Source organism: Pristis pectinata, chromosome 24 (assembly GCF_009764475.1).
Source record: "Pristis pectinata isolate sPriPec2 chromosome 24, sPriPec2.1.pri, whole genome shotgun sequence".
In the NCBI taxonomy this organism is placed as follows: Eukaryota; Metazoa; Chordata; class Chondrichthyes; order Rhinopristiformes; family Pristidae; genus Pristis; species Pristis pectinata.
The window spans coordinates 1,423,768-1,440,619 of record NC_067428.1 but is presented as its reverse complement, the minus strand read 5'-3'; the positions used below and the strand labels follow the sequence as shown (position 1 = coordinate 1,440,619).

At 49.8% G+C, this 16,852-nt stretch overlaps 1 protein-coding gene across 1 annotated transcript in view; it reads left to right on the top strand.

The window, feature by feature from the left end:
* Positions 1-13,167: 13,167 nt before the first annotated feature.
* The window catches only part of LOC127582635 (thymic stromal cotransporter homolog), an 11,234-nt gene continuing 7,549 nt past the window's right edge, over positions 13,168-16,852 (top strand). Inside the window, exon 1 of the mRNA XM_052038109.1 lies at positions 13,168-14,689. Coding sequence (XP_051894069.1) covers positions 13,726-14,689 — 964 coding nt within the window. The 5' untranslated portion in view covers positions 13,168-13,725. The remainder of the gene's footprint in view (positions 14,690-16,852) is intronic.

Sequence of the window (16,852 nt, the reverse complement as noted above, 5' to 3'; positions counted from 1 at the left end):
TTCTACTTCATGTGCACTTGGAAATCCAGACAGAGTGGTGTAGCTGATGGAGCTGCAGCTTCACTGCTCCAAGACCCACGTTCAATCCTGACCTCGGGTCAAAGTCGAGCTTATTGTCATTTGCTCAAGGTGCAATGGAAAACTTACCTGCAGCAGCATCACAGGCACAGAGCAGCAGGGACACAACATTCACAAGAAAAACATAAATTAAACATTAATTATATACAATGTTTAAACAAATAAAAACAAAGTCTATTTTAGTGCAAAGCAGTCCCAGTGTTGCTGTACTGAGGCAGTGATCAGGGTTGTGCCGGTTGGTTCAAGAACCGAATGGTTGAAGGGAAGTAGCTGTTCCTGAACCTGGTGGTGTTGGACTTCAGGCTTCTGTACCTCCTGCCCAACAGTAGCTGTGAGAAGATGGCACGGCCTGGATGGTGGGGATATCTGATGATGGATGTTGCCTTCTTGAGGCAGCGCCTCCTGTAGATACTCCCGATGGTGGGGAGGGATGTGCCCGTGATGTATTGGGCTGGGTCCACTACTCTCTGCAGCTTCTTACATTCCTGTGCATTTGAATTGCCGTACCAGACCCTGATGCAACCAGTCAGGATACTTTCAACAGTACATCTGTAGAAGTTTGTTAGAGTGTTCGGTGAAAGTAAAGTAAGAAAGTAAAGACACTGGCGCACCTTCCTTGTGATTGCATTGATGTGCTGGGCCCAGGACAGGTCGTCTGATATGTTAATGCCCAGGAATTTAAAGCTGCCGACTCTCGCCACCACCGATCCACCAATGTAGACCGGCGCACGTTCACCCTCCTCCCCCTTCCTGAAGTCAACAATCAGCTCTTCAGTTTCACTGACGTTGAGCGAGAGGTTGTTGTTACGGCTCCACTCACCCAGGTGTCCTATCTCGCTCCTGTACACTGACTCATCGCCACCTGTTGATTCGTCCAACAACAGTGGTGTTGGCGGTGAATTTGTACATGGTGTTGGAACCGTGCTTAGCCACACAGTGATATGTGTACAGGGAGTAGAGCAGGGGGTAAGCACGCAGACTTGAGGTGCCCCTGTGTTGATGGTCAGTGAGGAGGAGATGTTGTTACCGACCCTCACTGACTGAGGTCTGTCAATGAGGAAGTCGAAGATCCAGTTGCAGAGGGAGGTGCAGATGCCCAGGTGTTGAAGCCTGATGATGAGTTTGGATGGGATGATTGTGTTGAACGCTGAGCTGTAGTCCCTGAACAGCAGCCTGATGTATGAGCTCCTGTTGTCCAGATGGTCCAGAGCAGAGTGAAGAGCCAGAGAAATCGCATCTGCTGTTGACCTGTTGTGGCGGGAGGCAAATTGGAGCAGATCCAGGTCACCCCGAGGCAGGAGTTGATTCGTGCCATAACCATCCTCTCCAAGCACTTCAGTACGGTTGATGTAAGTGCCACCGGACAGTGGTCATTGAGGCAGGTCACCCTGCTGTTCTCGGGCACCGGTACAGTAGATGCCTTTCTGAAGCAGGTGGGAACCTCAGACCACAGAAGCAAGAGGTCGGATTTGTCCGTAAATATTCCAGCGGTTGGTCCGCACAGAACTTTAGTGCTCGGCCAGGAACGCCGTCTGGACCCAACGCCTTTTGTGGATTCACCCTGTTGAAGGATGCCCAGCCATCGGCCTCAGAGACTGAGATTCCAGGGTGACCCGGAGGTGTGGGTCCCGTGTGGGTGTGTCATAGTTCCCCCTGTCAAAGCGAGCACAGAGGCACTGAGCTCATCCGGGAGTGATGGGTGGCTGCCACTTACACTACCTGATCTCACCCTGTAGGGCTTGTATTGTGCAAGCCTGCCACAGCTGTCGAGCATCTGTGATTCCAGTTTACTCTGAAGTTTCCCCTTTGGGATTGTGATGGCCTCCAGAGGTCATCCCTGGACTTCTTGTGTAACTGTGGGTCACCAGCCCTGAACACATCTGGTCCTCAGCAGGTTCCGAATCTTCAGGGTGCTGTCTGTGTGGAGTTCACACATTCTTCCCATGACCATGTGGATTTTCCTCTGGTTGCTCCGGTTCCCTCCCATTTCCCAACAATGTAGGTTAATTATCCGCTCAAAGTTGACCTTTGTGTGTCGGCGAGTGGGTTTAGAGGGATACAGGCCAAACGCGAGCAAGTGGGATGAGCTTAGTGGGCACCATGCTAGGCATGGAGAAGTTGGGCCGAAGGGCCTCTTTCTAGGCCATATACTCTATGACTCTTACTGATATTGGTATGTGGGTCAAGACTCACGTTTTTTTCAAGATCCAAGGGTTTTCCTGGGTTTTCAGTAGGTCATGTCTCAGATTTGATTCCAAAGTAGGAATCAGTGCCACCAGCAGCAGGGGTTTGACTCTCTGTGCCCCTGAGCTCCCACAGCCGATCATTCAGGTCTCCTTCCTGTCTACATTCCATTAGTTGCAGGAATCCCTCCCTGCCACATCCTTTAACATATATTTTTCTGCCCCCATGGTGCCAACATCAGACACAGCCATACACCTGTCCGAGTGCCTTTTAAATGTTGTTAATGTACCTGCCTCAACCACTTCCTCTGGCAGCTCGTTCCACATACTCACCACCCTCTGGGGGAAAACGTTGCCCCTCAGGTCCCTTTTTTAAATCTTTCACCTCTCACCTTAAACCTATGCCCTCTAGCTTTTAGTTCCCCTTCCCATCACCTTGTCTATAACGTCACCTCACCATCTCCTACATTCCAGGGACTAAAGACCCAGCCTGGCCAACCTCTCCCTATAACTCAGGCCCTCGAGTCCTGGCAACATCCTCGTAAATCTTCTCTGTGCTCTTTCCAATTTTACCACGTCTTTCCTACAACAGGGTGACCAAAACTGTACACTGTACTCCAAGTGTGGCCTCACCAATGACTTATACAACTGCAACGTAATGTCCCAGCTTCGAGACTCAGTGCCCCGACTGATGAAGGCCAGCTTGCTCAAAGCCTTCTTCACCACCCTGTCTACCTGTGACGCCACTTTCAGGGAACCATGTACTTGTCCTCCTTGCTCCCTCTATTCCACAACACTCCCCAGGGCCCTGCCGTTCACTGTGAAAGTCCTACCCTGATTTGACTTCCCAAAATGCAACACCTTGCACTTACTTGAATTGAAAACCATTTGCCATTCCTCAGCCCACTTACCCAGCTGATCCCCCTGTGAATTTTGACAACCTTCTACACTATCCACAACACAACCTATTTTAGTATCATCTGCAAACTTGCTAACCATGCCTTGTACATTCACATCCAAATCATTGATATAAATTACACACAACAAAGGTCCCAGCACTGACCCCTGTGGCACACCACTAGACTCAGGCCTCCAGTCTGAGAAACAACCCTCGACCATCACCCTCTGCTTCCTAGCTCTGAGCCAAACTTGAATCAGCAATCTCCCCCTGGATCCCATGCGATCCATCCTTCCAGAGCAGCCTGTCATGAGAGGCCTTGTCAAAGGCCTTGCTAAAGTCTATATAGACAACATCCACTACCCTGCCCTCATCTACCTTCTTGGTTACCTCTTTGAAAAACTCTTAGAGATTTGTCAGACACAATTTCCTGCACACATAGCCATGTTGACTGACCTGAATCAGGCCCTGTCTCTCCAAATGTTGACAGATCCTGTCCGTCAGAATCCCCTCCAGTAACTTCTCCACCACTGATGTCAGGCTCACCGGCCTGTAGTTCCCTGGCTTGTCCTCACTGCCCTTCCTAAATAACAGTACAACACTACCCACCCTCCAGCCTTCCAGAACCTCACCTGTGGCTAAAGAGGAAGCAAATATCTCCGCAAGGCCCTCTGCAATTTCTTCCCTAGCTTCCCACAAGGTCCGAGGATGCACTCGGTCAGGCCCTAGGGATTTATCCACCTTACTGTGCTTTTAGACCACCAATACCTCCTCCCTGGTGATTTGTCTGTGGTCCAAAACATCATCACTCATTTTCTTCATTTCTTTAGCATCCATCATTTTCTCCAAAGTAAAAACTGGTAAGAAATACTCATTACAAATCTCACCCATCTCCAAATACATCTCACCCAAATCTCTGTTTATGTATGGATAGGCAGAAGTGGCAGACAGCTAAAGACTGACTGCTCCATCTGTCCCACCTGCATGGCTGTGATGCAGGGAAATGTTGCAGAGTCCAGGGCCAGGGATGGTGAATGAGGACGTGCCACCAGATGTGGGTCAGCATTTCATCACCATGAGAAGGTAGGCTGCAGCTGCCTTACTGAACCGCTGTTGATGATAGATGCAGGAGCCCGAGGGCACGTGCCACCAGGCTCAAGGGCAGCTTCTACTATTGAACGGTTCCCTTATACGATGAGATGGACTCTGACCTCACGATCTACCTTGTGACCTTGCACCTTATTGCACTGCACTTCCTCTGTCGCTGTGACACTTTACTCTGTACTGTTATTGTTTCTACCTGTACTACATCAATGCACTCTGTACTAACTCAATGTAACTGCACTGTGTAATGAATTGATCTGTACAACTGGTTTGCAAGACGAGTTTTTCACTGTACCTCAGTACAAGTGACAATAATAACCCAATACCAATACCAAGCTGAATCATTGCCTGTTTGTTGCTCCAAAGTTGCTACCTGCCCTACTGAGTATTTGCAGAATTTCTTGTTCTTACTTCTTGACCTGCAGCAGACCTTGTGGCCAGCACGGTGGTTCAGAGCCAGTGGTGTGACTGTGGGAGACAGATTTGTCAGTAGTGACGTACTGAGGTTACTCAGGTACAGAGGTTTGCTACCTGTTGTTGCTGAAGCCGGTGGAGTTGCTGCCTTGCCTCTTGTAGATGGTGCAGGCTGTGTGCACACGTATGGTGGAGGCAGTGGATGTTAAGAGTGATTATGGGCTGCCAATCAAGCAGGCTGCCTTTGAAAGAACGGAGCTTCTTGAGAGTTACTGGGGCTTTTGGCATCAAACCAAGTGGAGAATGTTCCTCCACACTCCCGACATGACTTGAAGATAGCGGAAAGACATGTATCAGGACATAATTAATTTCCCAGTGTCGGCCCTCAGTACTTTTTTTTCACAAAACATTTATTCCCTAAAAGCACTGCAAAAAACACCCAACATCAAATACAGCACAGCTAATACAGAAAGAAACAACTGAGCAAACTACTACCCACGAAACACACACAACACTACGCCCGCTACCGCCACACACAACACTTCAGATCAAAATCACATTGGAACCGTTCACGACACACGCGATCCCCTGAGGCGCCCACTGAGCGCGGAACTCAACCAGGGTGCCCGCGGAGACTGCGTGCTCCCTCTCCAAAGACACCCACACGAGCACATAAGCACGGAAGACGGGCAGGCAGGGGGACCAGCCAGAACCCTCGGCTCAGTACTGCCCCTTTTTTTTGTACAAAACGTTTATTCGTTAAAAAACACTAGAAAACAACCAACAGCAAACACGCTGCATCGAGTACAGAAAGAAACAACCCGGCCGAAACGCCCTCAGTACTTCTGCACTGGAGCAGTTCAGTTTCTGGTCCATAAAACAAACTGCTGGGGGAATTCAACGGGTCAGGCAACCATGGAGGCAGAGGGATGGTCAATGCTTCAGGTGGAGACCTATGTCAGTCACCTCCATGGATTCAAAACTTTAATCAGATCAGTTATGCAGGGCCTCCCCTCAACAAATCCCACTCAATCCTTGTCTCTCCAACTACAGATCAATTCTGTCTCTCAATCACTGATGTTGGATTCACAGTCCCTGCTGCCCTTGGATAACAGCATCACATCTGCTGGCCTCCAGTCACCTGGCACCTCACCTCCAGCCAAAGGAGGTTTAATGTTTTCTGTTAGTGTCCCTGCAACCTCCTTCCTGGCTTCCCACAGTGGCCTGGGTGACATCCCCAGCCATTTACCCAGCCTTAAGCCCATTACCACAGAACCATAGAACCATACAGCACAAAACAGGCCCTTTGGCCCACCATGTTGTGCCATCCATCAAACCACCCTCACACTATCTAAACCTTGCCTCCCGCATATCCCTCCATCTCACATTCCTCCATATGCCTATCCAACAAACTCTTGAACCTGTCCAATGTATCTGCCTCCACCACCACCCCAGGCAGTGCATTCCATGCACCAACCACTCTTTGGGTGAAAAACCTCTCTCTGACATCTCCCCTGAACCTCCCACCCATAACCTTAAAGCCATGCCCTCTCGTCTTAAACATTAGCGCACTGGGAAGGAGGCGCTGACTGTCTACTCTATCTATTCCTCTCAATATTTTATATACCTCTATCATGTCTCCTCTCATCCTCCTCCTTTCCAGTGAATGAAGCCCTAGCACCTTAAGCTTCTCCTCATATTCAATACTCTCTAATCCAGGCAGCATCCTGGTAAATCTCCTCTGCACCCTTTCCAACGCCTCCACATCCTTCCTATAATGAGGCGACCAGAACTGAACACAGTACTCTAAGTGTGGCCTAACTAGAGTTTTGTAAAGCTACATCATAACCTCGCGGCTCTTAAACTCAATCCCGCGATTTATGAAAGCCAACATCCCATTGGCCTTCTTAACTGCTCTTTCCACCTGTGAGGCAACTTTCAATGAACTGTGAATATGAACCCCCAGATCCCTCTGCTCCTCCACACTGCTAAGTACCTTGCCATTCACCCAGTACTCTGCCCTGGAGTTTGTCCTTCCAAAGTGTACCACCTCACACTTCTCCAGATTGAACTCCATCTGCCACTTGTCAGCCCAGCTCTGCATCCTATCAATATCCCTCTGTAAGCTCCGACAGCCCTCCACACTATCCACAACACCACCGATCTTAGTGTCATCCGCAAACTTACTAACCCAGCCCTCCAGCCCCTTATCTAAGTCATCTATAAATATCACAAAAAGTAGAGGTCCCAGAACCGATCCCTGTGGGACACCACTAGTCACTGCCCTCCAATCTGAAGGCACTCCTTCCACCACAACCCTCTGCTTTCTATATGCAAGCCAATTCCTAATCCACACAGCCAAGCTTCCCTGGATCCCTTGGCCTCTGACCTTCTGAAGAAGCCTACCATGAGGAACCTTATCAAACGCCTTACTAAAATCCATGTAAACCACATCCACCGCACTGCCCTCATCAATCTTCCTGGTCACCTCCTCAAAGAACTCTATCAGGCTTGTAAGGCAAGATCTTCCCTTCACAAAGCCATGCTGGCTGTCCCTAATCAGTCCATGATTCTCTAGGTGTTCATAGATCCTATCCCTTAGAATCCTTTCTAACAGCTTACCCACCACAGACGTGAGACTCACCGGTCTATAATTCCCTGGACTATCCCTATTACCTTTTTTGAACAAGGGGACAACATTCGCCACCCTCCAATCCTCTGGCACCATCCCCGTGGACAACGAGGACTCAAAGATCCTTACCAGCGGTTCAGCAATCTCCTCCCTAGCCTCTCGAAGCAGCCTGGGGTAAATCCCGTCAGGCCCTGGAGATTTATCTGTCTTAATGTTATTTAACAACTTCAACACATCCTCTCTCTTGATATCTACAACCTCGAGAACATTACCCCTACCAGCACTCCCTTCCGCGTCATCAAGACCCCTCTCCCTGGTGAATACCAAAGAGAAGTACTCATTCAGAACTTCTCCCACTTCCGCCGCCTCCAGGCAAATTCTCCCACCTTTGTCTTTAATCGGACCTACCTTCACACTAGCCATCCTCCCACCCCTCACTTACTTGAAAAAGGCCTTGGGATTTTCCTTAACCCTACTAGCCAAAGCCTTTTCATGTCCCCTTCTAGCTCTCCTCAGCCCTTTCTTAAGTTCCTTCCTCGCTACCCTATATTCCTCACGGGCCCTGTCTGAACCTTGCTGCTTATACCTCACGTATGCTACCTTCTTCTCCCTAACAAGTCGTTCCACCTCTCTCGTCACCCACGGTTCCTTCACAATGCCATTCCTTCTCTGCCTCACCGGGACAAATTTATCCCTAACATCCTGCATAAGATCCCTGAACATCGACCACATCCCCATGGTACATTTTCCTTCAAAAAGGACATCCCAATTTACACTCCCAAGTTCTCTCCTTATAGCCTCGTAGTTCGCCCTTCCCCAATTAAAAATCTTCTTGTCCTCTCTTCACCTGTCCCTGTCCATGACAATTTTAAAGGTTATGGAGCAATGGTCACTGTCCCCCAAATGCTCACCCACCAATAGATCCTTCACCTGTCCCGGTTCATTTCCTAAAACTAGATCTAACATGGCATTCCCTCTAGTCAGCCTGTCGACATACTGCGTCAGGAATCCCTCCTGGACACATTGAACAAATTCCGTCCCATCTAAACCTTTGGCACTAAGCAGGTTCCAGTCTATATTTGGGAAGTTGAAGTCTCCCATTATAACAACCCTGTTATTTCTGCTTCTCTCCAAACACTGCCTGCCAATCTGCTCCTCTATATCTCTACTGCTACCGGGGGGCCTATAGAATACTCCTAGTAGAGTAACTGCTCCTTTCTTGTTCCTTACTTCCACCCATACAGACTCTAGAGATGATCCTTCTACAACATCCATCCTTTCCACAGCCGTAACAGTGTCCCTGACCAGTATCGCCACCCCTCCACCTCTTCTGCCCCTTCCCTATCCTCTTAAAACACCGAAAACCAGGAATATTCAATATCCACTCCTCTCCTGACGTCAGCCACATCTCAGTAATAACCACGATATCATAGTCCCCCATACTTATCCAAGCCCTCAGTTCATCCTCCTTATTCCTGACACTTAAGTAAACACACTTCAGTCCATCTACCTTACTACTTTTATAGCCTGTATTCTGCTTCTCCTTCCCCAAAGCCTCTCTACCTGTTTGATCTAACTTTTCCCCATCCCCTTCTTCCTCTAACCTACTCCTCCAGTTCCCTTCCCCCTCACAAACTAGTTTAAACCCTCCCGAACCACACTAGCAAATCTCGCCACAAGGATATTAGCCCCCTTCTGGTTCGGGTGTAACCCGTCCTCTCTGTACAGGTCCCACCTTCCCGAGAAGCCATCTCAATGATCCAGAAATCTAAAACCCTCCCTCCTGCACCAACTTCTCAGCCACGCATTTATCTGCCACCTCCCCCTATTCCTGCCTTCACTATCACGTGGCACCGGCAGCAATCCCGAGATTGCTACCCTGGAGGTCCTGTTCCTCAAGTGTTCACTAAGACACTTAATACCTCCTCCTATTCAATGGTAATTTTTTCCTCGCTCCGCCCTACCCCTCAGCCCACTGTGGGCTGAGCCTTGCAAATTTTTCTCCGCCATTTGTTTATCCGATTCCCTCTTCCAGGTCACAGTGGAACCTGCCTCCACTACATCTGCAGTACATAAAAAAACTTTTTCCTCACCACAAGTGATCAGCTGGAGGAACTCAGCGGGTCGAACAGCGAATTGTCGATGTTTCAGGTTGGGACCCTGCATCGATTGATGGGACCTGCTCTTGCATCTCCTCTGTTTCTTGGACCCCTGCTCTCGCCTCACCACCCCCCAGGTGGAGCTCCCCTAGTCCTCACCTTTCACCCTCTGAGCCTCTGCATCCAGCACCTCATCCTTCATCATTGCCGTCAGCTGCAACGAGGTCCCACTGCCAGCCACATTCTCTCCTCCCGATTCCTTTCCACCTTCCCCAAGGACCCTTCCCTCTGCCTTCTAATCCCTCATCACCCACCCCTCCCTGTCCCCATGCACGTTCCCCTGAAAAAGGTCCTGGTGCAGGGTTTTGACCCGAAATGTCAACAATTCCTTCCCCCCCCCACAGATGCAGATTGTGTGTTGCTCGGGGTTCCAGCGTCCACACTCCCTGTGTCTCCAAGTTTTTCTTCACGTTGCTCTTAATTTCCTTCCTCATTTTCTATCCGTGACTTCCTCTCCTCACCCTCTCCACCAACACGAGCAGCCTCTGCGATGCACTGTGCACAAACACTTTGTCACTTTGTAGACTTCTAACAGATTACGCTCCAGCCTTCAGTCCCAGACTCTGCAGTCTGTCCTCGTGCGCACTCATCTCAGGAGCCATTCTCATCAAACTTTCCTGAACCTTCTCTCGTAGCCCTTGCGTCCTTCCTATAATGTGACACCAGAATTGATCACAATACCCCTGTTGAGGCCGGACTAGCACTTTATAAAGGTTCAGCATAACTCCCCTCTTTTCACTCTCCATGTCTCTATTGACTGAGCCCTGAATACTCTATACGTTACTGACTATATGCTGGAACTTGCCCTGCCACTTTCAGTGGTGAGCGGGCTGCCGCAGGGGTCGGTGCTGGGCCCACAACTGTTCACGATATACATTAAGGATTTGGAAGAGGGGGCCGAGTGTAGCGTATTTAACTTGCTGATGATGCCAAATTGATTAGAAAAGCAAATTGTGTAGAGGATGCAGAAGGTCTGCAGAGGGATATAGATAGGTTCAGTGGGTGGGCAAGGGTCTGGCAGATGGGGTACAACGCTGGTAAATGCAAGGTCATCCACTTTGGAAGGAAAAGTAGAAGATCGGATTATTGTTTAAATGGTGAAAGATTGCAGCATGCTGTTGTGCAGAGGGACGGGAGAGCCTGTGCATGAATCACAAAAGGTTGGTTTGCAGGTGCAACAGGTTATCAAGAAGGCAAATGGAACGTTGGCTTCATTGCTGGAGGGATTGTCACTGTATAACACCGGAGTAAAGTACTCGTGGGGACGGGTCTGTCACTGTGTAACACTGGGGTACAGTACTGCTGTGCACTGGTCTCTCACTATATAAAACTGGGGTACAATACCAGTGGCGACTGGTCTGCCGCTGTATAACACTGGGTTACAGTACTGGTGGGGAGAGGTCTGTCACTGTATAACACTGGGGTACAGTACCGGTGGGGACGGGTCTGTCACTGTATAACACTGGGGTACAGTACCAGTGGGGACGGGTCTGTCACTGTATAACACCAGGGTACACTACTGGTGGGGACAAGCCTTTCACACTATAACACTGGGGTACAGTACTGGTGGGGACAGGTCTGTTGCTGTATAACACCAGGGTACACTACTGGTGGGGACAGGTCTGTTGCTGTATAACACCAGGGTACACTACTGGTGGGGACAAGCCTTTCACACTATAACACTGGGGTACAGTACTGGTGGGGAGAGATCTGTCGCTGTATAACACTGGGGTACAGTACCAGTGGGGATGGGTCTGTCGCTGTATAACACCAGGGTACACTACTGGTGGGGACAAGCCTTTCACACTATAACACTGGGCTACAGAACCAGTGGGGACGGATCTGTCACTGTATAACACCGGGGTATAGTACTGATGGGGACAGGTCTGTCACTGTACAACACTGGGGTACAGTACTGGTGAGGATGGGTCTGTCACTGTATAACACTGGGGTACAGTCCTGATGGGGACGGGTCTGTCACTGTGTAACACTGGGGTACAGTCCTGATGGGGACGGGTCTGTCACTGTACAACACTGGGGTACAGTACCGGTGTGGATGGGCCTGTCACTGTACAACACTGGGGTACAGTCCTGATGGGGATGGGTCTGTCACTATGTAACACTGGGGTACAGTCCTGATGGGGACAGGTCTGTCACTGTACAACACTGGGGTACAGTCCTGATGGGGATGGGTCTGTCACTATGTAACACTGGGGTACAGTCCTGATGGGGACGGGTCTGTCACTGTACAACACTGGGGTACAGTACAGGTGTGGATGGGCCTGTTGCTGTATAACACTGGGGTACAATACTGCTGGGGATTGGGCTGTGAGCTCCTTCACGTGCAGTCAGGGTCTCACTCACACTGCACACTGTTCTGGAGGTGGCTGTGGTACAGATGGGATGACAATCCATCTCCTCATGGACTTGCCATTTGCCATGAATGTCTGGACAGGGATGGCGAGGTCTTTGTTGATGTTCCTCACGACCAGCTGAGCATCTCAGGAATCTATGTTCCGCAAATTATTCCCAAGGACTCAATCCCAGACCAACATCCACTCCGGAAGATCATCAATGTGGTGAAGGGCAAGTCTTGCAGTGCGAGGAGATGTCTGCCACCAATGCTGCTGACCATCACATTCCAGGGTGCACGAGTACGTGCTGAGCAACACACTCAGGTACAGTGCAGCTACTGTGTGGGGAAGGATTGCAGACTCGGGTCTTTGCCTGCTCTGTGCACTGAGGGTCTGGGCTTTGTGTGAAAACCTCTCAAACCTCTTGCCGACAAAATGTTTGGGACTGAAACTTCTGTGATATATTGACAGGTTGCAGATACTTTAAACAAGTATCATGGCATGCTTGGTACAAGGAAGGAAGGTCATGCCATGTCCAATATGCCTAGCTGTATATTTTACCACAAGTGTATATTTTTCAAGATGAAATATTTATGCGTCAACTAACTAAAGGAAAACATTTCTAGATGCCTTCATAAGCACCTTTTCAATCTGACCCACTGCACTGAAGGATCTGTGGATGTTCCCTCCACACTGTTCAACCTCCTCCCATTTCTCATACACATCGCTTGCCTTGTTGCACTTCCCCAAATGCGTTACCTGACACTCCTCTAGATTAAGTTTCATTTCCCACATTCTTGCCCAGACGAGCAGACCTCCCCCACTGAACCACTTACAGATCCAATGTGTCACTTTCCCAACTTTCCCTTGTTATCAGGCTGCAATGCAGGACCTGTCAAAAGTCCTGTGGAAATTCCACAGCTCCCAGTCACGTGGTTAACTCCTGACGGCCCACAAGGGGGCTGGTGAAGTTTCTAAGGTGCATCAGAACCAGAAGCAGCAGAGAAATCTCACTGCCACCTTCTTACGGCAATGAATGAATAACATCAAGGTCAGCCCGGCCAGCACAGAGCGTCCTTTCAGTAACAGAAAACAGATGTGACCAGCACTCCGTGGTTTTGTTAATTAGAGCACAGTTGGGAAAAGTCTGTTTTTTCTAAGCATTTAACACTAGTTCCTTTTTCCTTCTCCCCAGTTCCTCATACCAAACGAGTTCCTCATCAGTGACAACTATTACAACATCGGCTCTTACTGGCAGGGGGGAGTTTCCTGAATTTACAGACAGAATCCAACAAAATTGTGTGCCTGAACTTTAAAAATCTCATCGCAGCACAGAGATACCTCCAGTACAGGACAGAGGCTGCTCCAGAACAGAGATACCTCCAGTACAGGACAGAGGCTGCTCCAGAACAGAGATACCTCCAGTACAGGACAGAGGCTGCTCCAGAACAGGGATACCTCCAGTACAGGACAGAGTCTGATCCAGGACACAGATACCTCCAGTACAGGACAGAGGCTGCTCCAGAACAGAGATACCTCCAGTACAGGACAGAGTCTGATCCAGGACACAGATACCTCCAGTACAGGACAGAGGCTGCTCCAGAACAGAGATACCTCCAGTTCAGGACAGAATCTGATCCAGGACACAGATACCTCCAATACAGGACAGAGGCTGCTCCAGGACACAGATGCTTCCAGTACAGGACAGAGGCTGCTCCAGAGCAGAGATACCTCCAGTACAGGACAGAGTCTGATCCAGGACACAGATACCTCCAGTACAGGACAGAGTCTGCTCCAGAACAGAGTCTCCACAGTAGAGACTCCTTTGCTTTGCAAACAATCTGTTATGTAGAAGTGAGCAGTGATTCAGAAACTGTTGTAATAGTGAGATCCTGGGTGTGATATGAATACCCTGCTCAGCTATGTGGAGCCAGTGGTTCTTGTTACCAACGTAGCCAATTCTCTCTTTGATACGGCACTTTTGATGGTCGTATACGATCGGCTAAATGGGACAACACCTGGGAATAGTGACCTAGCCCAGAAGGAGGTGGCCCAGTTCTACATGATTTATAACATGATCTACTCTCTGTTGCCCATGCTGACAACGGTGCTGCTGGGAAGGTGGGCTGATTGTCAAGGCCAGAAGGTCCTGCTGGTTGTGCCTTTACTGGGGTATCTACTGGGGAGGGTCTTGCTGCTCTTCACCCATATTTTCCACTGGCCTGTCAGTGTGATGTATGGATCAGCTGTGATCAATGGACTGACTGGAGGTTTCCCTGCTTACTGGAGTGGAATTAATGCCATTGCTGCCTTGAGGTCAGGAGTAGTGAGACGCAGCCTGCGGTTAAATGTCCTGGAGGTGACGTCAGGGGCGGCCGGACTGCTGGGCAGTGTGGTATCTGGTCACTTCTTTCTGATTAAAGTCAACAATCAGCATGGGCTGCTGCTGATCTGCCTGTGTCTGTCTCTGTATTTACTCAGCCTGCTCTATTCCGCCATCTTCCTCAGATACCCTGCTGTCCTTTCACAGGGACAGGTGACCGTGGGGACGTGCAATCCCTGCCAGAGAAAATTCAGCAGAGAAATGATTCTTCTCTTCATCTGCTACATCCTGTATGACTTTGGAGTGACTGGTGGTGAAAATATCATCTCCATTTACGTCCTGAAGCCCCCGCTGAGCTGGGACCCGATCTTCGTTGGCTATGGCAAGGCAGCCACCTTCGCCATGTTTCTCACCAGCTTCCTTGGAGTCCTGATCCTCTCCGGGCATTTGAGTGACTCCTCTCTGGTGTTGATGGGCATCATCTCCAACACAGCTGGATTTGCCACCATGGCCTTTGTGAGAAGCACCCCCTTGTATTTCATTGGTAAGTGACCAACTGTGCTTTAACTACTTGGAAAGGAAGTAGCCTGTTGCTGGAGGAGAGGTTCTGTACTGAGTCCGGAAGTGGATGACTTAAGATACCTGGTTCAAAGGTTAGAGTAGAATAAAAGACAGAATTCACTGGGCCAGTGAATGGATCTTTGAATTTTGGATCCTGTGAGGTTTTAACAATGGCACTATGGGTCTCGACATTTGACCACACGTTTCAGGGTTACATGTTCACTGCTGCAAACTGTGAAACTAACGGTGGTGAATCTTGGAAGCTGTGAGACATCAGGGGACAATAACCATGAAAAACTACCCGATTGTTATGAAGACCCAACTTGTGTCCCTCAGGGATACCTAATAATGAATGGGCTGAGCCCACCTGGCCCACACCTCACCTTCCTCCAGGAGTCTGAAATAAACACAGGAGATGTGTTTTAGGTGAGGCTTATTTCCCTCTCTGCAGACGCTGCTGGATCTGCTGAGTGCTTCCAGCATTTTCTGGTTTTATTTCAGATTTCCAGCACCTGCAATTTCCTCCTTTCCTTATAAGATTGTAACTGCTCCGTGGTCTGTGAGAAGCATCTGGAGTTGTGAAAGGCAAGATAGAAATAGGAGTTCTTGGAGGTGAGTGACTGCTGAGTCCCCAGGGCCTGTCGGATTGGGCAATGTGTGTGAGTGTGTCAGTGGTGTCACATCCTGGGAATGAGTAGGAAACCAAGGCTGACTTCATGGGTTCAAATAGTTGCATTGCCTTAAACATCCAAAAACAACACAACCACACAGCTCACTCACCACGAGTGGTGTGGAAACAGATAAAAAAATCAGAATCCTGTCTGGTTTCAGTTGAAATTTTTAAACTACCTTCAGTCTAAAGATGTACACTGAGCCCCAACCTAACAAATCCTAAATGTTCTCTTTGTCTATTGTGTAACCCATCACACAGGGGCTGTGTCCTGTTGGTGTAAAGGGCCGGTCCCAGCCCAGTCCCGTATCCCCTTCGCTCAGCCCCTAGAGATCAAGCCTCTCGTGGTCGGTGTCTGGGGGGCATCTCCCCCATGGAGCCCTTCACCTCCAGCACATCCCTCAGCAGGTGCTCCTGTACCTTAGGGCGGCCTTTTGCAGCCCCTGGCGATGGACAACAGCTCGCTCTGGAGGGAGGTTCGGGGGAACAGAGGGCACCTTTCACCGTGATGATGGTTGCCAGCCGCAGCTGATGCTGGACTCAAGGTGTGTCCCCGGGAACAGCCCGGAGAGCACAGAGGGCTCAGTCCTGCAGCCGCTGGGATGAACTTCGATACGTACCCCTGCGCCTCACCCCAGACCCTCCTGACAAAGGTGCATTCTCTCAGGAGGTGGGCACCATCGCACTGCCAGTGAGGACACCCCGAGGGCAGTGTGGGATGTGGCTGATGTGAACGGACGTGACAGATCTGACAGCGGACCCTTTCTCCCCAACGACCAAGGTGGCGATGGTTGTGTGAAAGCTTTGGTGATGGGACCTTCTGCCAAACGACTCAGGCGGTCTGCTGGGGGAACCATCCGGCAGGACCCACCATCTCCTTTCCCCGCAGGACCTGGGTGACATCTTGTGCAGACCACTGCTCAAGTGACTTCTGATCACAAGGAATGGTCCAACGGAACGGGACGCTCCAAGGCAGCCCAGTCAGAGCCGCCCTTCACAGCCGCACCAAGCTGTGTGTGGAGGTTGGGTCCTCCCGTCCCTGGTGACAGGTGGTTTGTGTTGGCAGCATCTGCAGCCACACGGAGGTGCCATGTCCCATACCTGCCACCTTTGGTCTCAGCCCATCGCAGAGATCCCCTCTCGTTTTCCCTGTTTTCCCACCCCCACCCTCCCACTTCCCTGCTGAAAACTAAATTGTGTTCACTCCTTCCCAGTTCTGAGGAAGAGTCTCGAACCTTAACCTTCTCCCTGACCTGCCCAACTCTTCCAGCATCTCCTGTTTTTATCTCGGATTTGTAGCATCTGCTGTTGTTTTACTGACTGCCAAAAGAATTTCATTGGCTCTGAAGCACTATGCCCTCCACTGTTAAAGGTGCTACATCTACTGTAAATTAGACATCTACTGTCTAATGTCGCGAGTACTTTGTAATCCCAGCTGCACCCACAAACCTCAGGGCTCATACAGGGTGGGTCACA